The following is an 8,980-nucleotide window of genomic DNA, read 5'->3' as shown; positions in this document are numbered from 1 at the left end:
CACTTACCGATAGGCGCTCATAACGCATGTCTGAAATCGATAAGTAACACCAAATTAGAAAACATACCTTCCCGGTCGTGAGACCCTTAATCTAGACCTCTCGATTTTGTTTCAATGGCTGTTAAATACTGAAAAATAGTATGAGAAAATTCGGTTCTGAACCTTTTCTGTGAAATATGTTGTGTTTACAATTTGAGTGCACCATACCTGAACTTTTCGTATTTTGAGACAGCCCTCTACATTTAGTTGCATATAAACGAACAAAGGTAAGAGTCTAGCACTCTTTCATAGGAATATTGGCCATTTCCTTTGGAGTCAGTGGTTTTTGTACGTAAAGTTTGGTAATAAATTCGTATTCAAGCAATAAGTAAGTACGTGTTATAAGCAATACTAGAATGCGGACTTCTTCTTGTAATAAGTTTTTTCTATATAGTTGTAAATATATGTTAAAGATCCTGTAACTCAATTTTTTTACGTTTTAATATCATTAATTTGATGCTCAATTGAAGATTTATCAATATTATAGGTTCCAAAAAGCATTATTTGTAAAGATATCACCGAATTTACATTTCATGTAAATAACGGGGTGTAATTAGAAATCTATTTTCGATAAAGTCTAAGTAAAAAATGAATCCATAGATTTTAATGATTACTTATAATGCGCATTAACATTTTCAGTACATATCAAACATATTCTTGGATGTTTGGAAATTGTTTCAGAAGAATAATTATATACATATATAAAATTTCACTTAAGTGTTGTTACATCCTTCATAACAACATACAGGGTTTTGAATATATAGGTTCAAACTGGTTCCTTGATAATGTCGGAATAAATATTTAATAATTAATGCATTTACATAAAAAAAAGAAATAGCAAAAGTGTCAAATTAAATGCAAACGAAAATAATTAAAAGTAACGGAAAAGAGTATAAAATCACAGTTAAAATGACTATTCAAAACAGAAATAAAAGGACGGACTATTAACTTTGTTATTTACATCAAACTGCATTTCATGTATTTTTCCTTGTAAACATTTAATTCCTAAGATATTCTATAAGAGGACTAATATACAATTAGTTAAATCGTTTATTACGTATGTTTTTTACTATAATATTCAATTTTGGGGCAATCAGATTTCAATTTTCTTAACAGAAAACTCCGTGATTGATTACAATGGTTTCCATTGGCGGACTGCTTGTTCTGTTGAGCATGCGCGTTGCAGCTGGACAGGGAGGTATGTTGATTTTTTATTTCTGTGAACATTAAAATGTATCAAGAAATGTATCTTAAAGGTCAATCATGCGTCAGTCAAAAACAAAATGTTGGTCTTGCTCAGAAGCTTGTGTGTGTGTGTGTGTGTTTTGTGCGTGCGTGCGTACGTGTGCGTGCCCAGTTATAGTTTCCAAAAAGTCACTCATTGGTCAATTACATGAACCATCTTTTCTTCTGTTGCTTATTTTTGGCAATTACTAGAAGTACAGTTATAATGACTAGTATTTCGTATTGAAGTCAAAATAATAGTTTGTCTTTTATGAGAAATAATTTCAAGCTCAGCGCTGCCTTTTCCCGATAATAATCAATGTAACATGCTTTAAAACCATTTTTAGAAGTTAGAAAATTTATTGTTGCCCTGTCTCTGTGGCATAACGTGTCTTTAAACTTAAATATATTACTACGATTTGCATTATTTAGCAATTTTTCATATGTTTATGAGCATGCAACGTTATCTATCAGTTACGCAGACCGACCCGAAAAAAAAAAACACACAAAATTGTCGAAAACTGCAATCAGCTCACTATAGAGCTGTACGAAACAAACATCCGGGCCATTTATAGAAAAGACTAACATATTCTAAATTAAACAAAACAAAAAGTAGAATGAATCATTACCCTTTACGTAATTTATTATGTTTTCGTAAATGTTATTTCAAAATAGAAATATATAATAAATCATAAAACTAATACAAATTTAAAGAAGATGCATATCTTTCTCAGATGGATGGATTATGAACATAACAAGTAACATATACGGGTTTCCATGGATACCGGCGGACAAGTTGTCGGACAGAAACTCTCCAAGATTCAAGGAGGCACAAAACTTCTTTTGCGGAAAAGTAATATCTACATGCATATTCTTGTAAATCATTTGTTATTGGTATCAAACGCACTTAGGTCCTTATTTTTTTATCATTTTCTTTGTCGCCTTTCATCTAAGCCGAATTCATTTGGTTGTGTCTAGTCGCGTGGCGTATCGTCGCAATCAGAGAAAAAAATGCATTTGTGTAGTGTATCGTTGCATGCGAACAATAAGACAAACTTACTTGTTTTCGCCTTATCACCTAATGTATCGTCGCTAGCAATAAGAGACAACAAGCCAAAACACACCGTATTACCGGCCGCAGTGATGGCAGATCACTGCAGTGATGGCAGATATCTGAAAATTACCGATCGATACAGGTAGGTTATTAATTTGGTTGGTTTAATTATATTACACAAATACGGCCCATTTCATTGCTATAAAACTATTGTCCATCCGACGGCAGCATTTATAACATGTATCTACCTACAACGGCAGCATTTTTTCTTCGACCGGACAAGATTGAGCGTCTGTAAAACTTTCAAGAAAAGACTCACGGGGTAGATATTTGGCTTGCGTGACCCCAATGGATGAACGTCTTTATTGATAACAGGAAATCCTGCCATTTTCTTAAAACTTGAGATATTTTGAACAGAAAACAGACATTTTCACGGATTTTTTCGAGGCTGTCACTTTTAATCTGCTCAAAATAGTCTTAAAACAGGAAAAAACGAGTCCAAAATTACCTTACTGTATCTCCATTCAATGGACAATAGTTTTATAGCAATGAAATGGGCCGTATTTGTGTAATATAATTAAACCAACCAAATTTATAACCTACCTGTATCGATCAGTAATTGTCAGATATCTGCCATCACTGCAGTGATCTGCCATCACTGCCGCCGGTAATACGGTGTGCAAATACTACGGTGTTCCGTTTGGACAATCGTGATTTTTATTAGTCTTTACCCGCGATGCACGATGGCACGATGGTGAAACGCGATGGCCTGGTACGATGGTGAAAAACACGGTGGCGCGATGGTACGATGGTGAAAACGCGATGGTACGATGGTGTAAACGCGATGTTTCATCGCGATAGCACGATGTTGAAAACGCGATTTCACCATGGTACCATTGCGTTTTTATCATCGTATCATCGTGTTTTCACCATCGTACCATCGCGTTTTCACCATCGTACCATCGTGCATCGCGGGTACAGACTAAATACAAAATCACGATTGTCCCAAACGGAACACCGTTTTCACCTTGATTGCCAAATACACTTGTGTTTTTTTTCTGGCCGTGCAGCGTATTGTGGCAAGAGAAAAAATGGCAGCAAGCCAAATAATTTTATTATTTACTATGTTGCGTGACGTAGTGTCGCAAGCTAAATGAGAAGCCACATTCACTTGATTTCACTAAAGACCGACACAAAAAAGTGATAAAATAAGCTACCATGTAATTATGCCAAAAACGTTGTCTTGGTCATTATTCATAAATTGTTTATAAGCAGATATCTTATATGTTTCTTCTCGTCTATTAATCATTAAAAGCTAATACATGTTTGTGAAATTTCATGTTTTATTTTTTTTTTTCAAAAAAAAAGAAGAAAAAAGCAATAAACATTATATGATTTATTACATTTTCTCTAAGAAAATTTGTCATCCCTAATTGCTACTGAGTCAAAATTACTTTTACTAATTCCCTATTCCAATATGCCATCGTTTGACACTTTCCGTTAAGTATGTCAAATATTTAAAAGTAATCGGTGTATATTTACGGATGTGACGAGTGAATTTTACACGTTATATGACCATATATGAGATCATTTTTAATCTGACATTTGTTGTTGTTGTTTTTATTATTTGCAGATAAACGAAATGTTTCGGTCAGAACCTGTTGTGGGGAATGCTGTAAAGGAAAGATATTACCGGTGTTTTATTTGTAATTTCAAGTAAGTGTTGTGCAGACCAAACGCTCGGCAAACTTCATCCCTTTTTGTTCCTCGAGTTCATTTGGAAGCTCTTAAAAGACATGGTTTATTGATTGCCCCTGACCATATAGACGTTTATTTTATGCAATAACAACGTTGTTATTTTTCATGATGATGATGATGATGATAAAGAAGGTGAAGATGAGATCTTGATGATTATGATGGACGTGATGATGAGTTCAGTAATAATGATGATCATGGTGATGATGACTTTAATGGTGATTGATGAGATGAGTTCGGGGTGATGATTATGATGATGATAATGATGATGATCATGATGATGATGATGATGATGATGATAGTGATGATGATGATGATGATGATGATGATGATGATGATGATGATTATGATGATGATGATGATGATGATGATAATTGAAAATTGCTAATAATAATAATTTTGATGATAATGGTGATTGAGGAGGTGAACAACATTATTTTAATGATGACTAGAATAAAGGTGTGATCATCATGATGATGTCAGGTGATGATGAAGGTGATACTAATTATTATTATTATTATTTTGATGATGATGGACATGGTGAGTTTTATAATGGCAAAGTTAATGACGATAGAGGCGACAATTGTTATTACTCTGATGTTAATAATGATAATTCAAGGTGACGACGTTGTTCATATGTGCCAAATTCATGACGGGTAGCTTTGTCCGTCGAAGCTATGCATCATTTTTGATGTCAATGTATGTTGTTGGCGAATAAAACTCCCGGGAGCTTTCATTTGTGTGTACTTCACGAATATAGCCCATGCGAATATAGCCCTTGCGGTTTATGCATACTCATATTATCTAATAGTTCATAATTATATGAATCTACAATTTATGTAAGACCATACATGTATATCCCGTATATGTTTTTGTATTTATCCACAGGCAAACAAATCTACATTTCGAAGCCCCTGTATCATTCACGTACTCCCTCGTTTTCAATGGCTCAGACCCAGTACCGAAGGCTGTCGTGGATGGACTTATAGCCAGCAACACGGAGATCTACCATTTTGGAAACAAAGTGTGGAATCTGATCGGTGATTGGTTAGTTAACCGTGTTGACGTCACGATGGTGAGCGTTAATATGTCAGATTATATAAAACAGAAGAAGCAAGAGAAGCAGAATCCTAACATAGGTAATGTCTTAACTTTCTGCATTGTTATCTAAAATCGTAACTAATGTAAAATGCATTTACCATTATTCCATTATATTCGAATATTCGAATTTTGAACATTCTACTTTTTTGAAAATTCGGTTAGTCTTCGGACTTTGATATCCGAAGAATATAATATTTAATTCAGATGTGCGGAAACAGATGAGAATTATCAGGAAAGTGATTAGACATGACTTTCGTCGGATAGCTACATGACTTTTTTGATAACATATTAATTCATGTAGGGATTTTTTTACATATTTCCTGAGGATGATATTTTAACTATTACCCACAGACCTTTGTGTTATAGTTTGTCTGTAACAGGCGTGTGCAGGAACCGTATCGTAAGACTGGTAGGCAAGAGCCGGTCTAAACATGTTAATTTGTTTCAAAATAGACATAAACTCGTCAATCATTTTACAATTTTCACGCATTTATGAATAATCATGCTATAGAGGACAATTTTCACCAACAACGAACGACGAGTATTATACACGTATATCACACGTTAATGTCATGTGTTATCAAAGTTTGATCTCTCTCTGAAAAGATTTCATCTCTGTCAAACATTCTGATCTTTATGCCCAAAGAGTAATCTCTACGGTTGAAATGACCGCAATAAGATAAATGAAACAGAATGTGACATCTATGACAAAAAAGCCGTATTTTAACATTGAACAAGTAGTGTAATGTTTAGTCAAATGGTCAATAGTCCTCCACGTATAACAGGTAATAAGTTTGACCAAATAGTAATGTGCGAGAACAAATGAGCCACGTCATGACAAAACCAACATAATAGGTTTGCGACCAGCATGGATCCAGACCAGCCTGCGCATCCACGCAGTCTGATCAGGATCCATGCTGTTCGCTTACAGACCCTATAACAAGTAGAGAAACTGATAGCGAACGGCATGGATCCTGATCAGACTGCGCGGATGCGCAGACTGGTCTGGATCCTTGCTGGTCGCAAACCCATTACGTTGGTTTTGTCATGGCGTGGCTCAAATATTGATACTTTTGTCTGATGGTATTGAATGCATTTTGATCATGTTGATAAAAAGTAACCTCTATAAACAAATGGTGACCTCACTGGTTTAGGACTGACCTCCATAAAGATGAGTCGATAACTGTTAGTGCAGAGTCAGTGTTGAAGGAAGAATAACATTTTAGACATGGTCACTTGTGTTTATTTGCAGAGATCGACATAGTTGTTTCAATACATGTTGATTTAGTCAACTTTACACTTACACCAGAACTGGCCGACCCGACCTCACCCGAGTTCACCAAGCTGGAGACGTCCGTTTGTAAGGTAAGTGTCCAAAACAAATTGAATCCCGAAATGTTTTTCCATCTCTGGGCTGTATAATTATTAAAATATAAAAAAAAACCTATCTTTAAAGACGCTATATTCATTTATGAAAGTATCTAAAAATATTAATAAACAGTTAATAGCAAATGCGTAAAACAAACCAACTCACTTACTTGTAATTATGATAATATTTTCATCAAACAAATTGAATATCAAGTTTGAACATTACAAATGTATTAGGTTAAACTTAATTTTACAATAGCTCATCTTAACCATTCGTCAGCCCGCTGCCTTGAACTGGCCAGTGCTGATGATGGTTGTGACACAAGCAGGGTTCGGACCAACAACCCCCGACTGTAACAATACAGCAAGTTTATTTATAAGAACAGAACAGAACATTAATTTTATTTTGGCTTATACATAGTACATACTCATACATAGTGTGATAAAACATTGATAGAAATGCATAAACAATACATTTTCAATACTAATTGAAATAATTAATACTAATACTAATACTAATTAATACTAATACTAAATATAAGCATGCCTTCTTGGCAAGTACGTGTATTTGAAAGACCATGCGTTGAAATTGTATATTTCCTTTTTATTTTAGGACATCTCTCAGGCTGTGCATGGAAGTTTCCCTTCCCACAAAGGCTGCGATGTCACGTCCATTGTGTGAGTGTGAAATATATATTTGTATTTTTCAATTTAAGATAGAAAATATACGTGTACATTACAGTGAAATACCATATGTAATATTTTCATGTCTGGCGTAAGTTGTTTTATGAGTGAAGTGGTTGATGCTATTTGATGTTTCAATAATTATAACTTTCGTGCGCGTATTAAAGCAGCATGCCTTCAAATTCATGTTGATGTTGTTTTCTTTCATGAACACTTTAAAAGTGTACTTTAGAGTGAAATAATATGAAATAAACAAGAAACATAATTTACTAATTGCAACCGGCGCTTACGATCCGCGTAATTTCCCAAAAGAGGTCAAAATATTAAAAATATAGTCCTTACTGAACTGCGTTAGGCACGAGTTACTTACGCAGTAGAAATATGGTAATATTTTCTGCAAAATCATTGAATCTTTTTACTTTTCTTAAAGCCTTAGTTCATTTTTGTAACACGTACATTTGTATACATAATCAGCTCTAAATTTATAATGGTCTTAACAGGTAGTGTTATTTCAGTGGCGTCTTTCTACAATTATATCTTAATAATTATGCTGTTTACAACTCACTTTGTTAATATTACTTAATGCTAAAATAATTGTTACTATTATACCCAATAAACAGAAATAATTCAGTGGCAGGAAGGATAATCATGACTATAAACCTAACATTTGGATGGGATCGTGAAGTTATCTACCCACACATGATTGCATCTTTGATCATAGAGAACGCCCCGAGACAAGTCGTTAACAATGAAATTGTTATCTCTATTGGTAATGTTCAGATCCTAGAACGATCCTTCATGAAAGCTGCAAACAGAGCCGTTCAAGACACACGAGATCGACCTGATAGTAAGAAAAAAAACATAAGAGCCGCGTCACGACAAAACCAACATAATGGGTTTGCGACCAGCATGGATCCAACCAGCCTGCGCATCCTCGCAGTCTGATCAGGATCCATGCTGTTTGCTAACAGACCCTATAACAAGTAAAGAAACTGATAGCGAACAGCATGGATCCTGATCAGACTGTATAGATCCATGCTAGTCGCAAACCCATTATGTAGGTCATGACGCGGCTAAATTAATAAAGCAATACATAATAAAAACAAATCATTTGTTCTTATTAATTTTAACAAATATATGGAAGCTTAATTGCGAAACAAGTTCTTGCAACTTATATGAATCACTGTCTAGTTGTCTCCTGGAACCAATCAGTACTGTTGTTATATATGAATCACTGTCTAGTTGTATCCTGGAACCAACCAGTACTGGTGTTATATATGAATCACTGTCTAGTTGTATCCTGGAACCAACCAGTACTGGTGTTATATATGAATCACTGTCTAGTTGTATCCTGGAACCAACCAGTACTTGTGTTATATATAAATCACTGTCTAGTTGTATCCTGGAACCAACAAGTACTTGTGTTATATATGAATCACTGTCTAGTTGTATCCTGGAACCAACCAGTACTGGTGTTATATATGAATCACTGTCTAGTTGTATCCTGGAACCAACCAGTACTTGTGTTATATATGAATCACTGTCTAGTTGTATCCTGGAACCAACCAGTACTTGTGTTATATATGAATCACTGTCTAGTTGTATCCTGGAACCAACCAGTACTGGTGTTACATGAGGAAACCTGGTCGTGGCACGAGTAGGGCTCGAACCCATAATCCCCTGGTATGTGAGGCAGACAACTTAACCCCCGGACTTCCGATTCTCTCACTGTTTTCTTTAGAACAAATTTTTTAA

General features: G+C 34.9%; 1 protein-coding gene across 2 annotated transcripts; it reads left to right on the top strand.

The window, feature by feature from the left end:
• Positions 1-234: 234 nt before the first annotated feature.
• LOC132735708 (uncharacterized) lies at positions 235-8,072 on the top strand (the record flags this gene model as incomplete). Of its 2 annotated transcripts, none has more annotated exon segments than XM_060722688.1 (8): positions 235-367; positions 1,156-1,237; positions 1,998-2,116; positions 3,951-4,033; positions 4,961-5,211; positions 6,426-6,538; positions 7,155-7,219; positions 7,846-8,072. In XM_060722688.1, coding segments are annotated over 7 exon segments (919 nt in total), but the record flags the coding sequence as incomplete, so codon positions are not given.
• Between the last annotated feature and the right edge of the window lie 908 nt (positions 8,073-8,980).

Source organism: Ruditapes philippinarum, unplaced genomic scaffold (genome assembly GCF_026571515.1).
Source record: "Ruditapes philippinarum isolate M1 unplaced genomic scaffold, ASM2657151v2 ctg2228_1_1_1_1, whole genome shotgun sequence".
NCBI classification, from domain to species: Eukaryota; Metazoa; Mollusca; class Bivalvia; order Venerida; family Veneridae; genus Ruditapes; species Ruditapes philippinarum.
The sequence above is the reverse complement of the archived record's forward strand: the minus strand, read 5'-3'. Positions and strand labels throughout refer to the sequence as shown.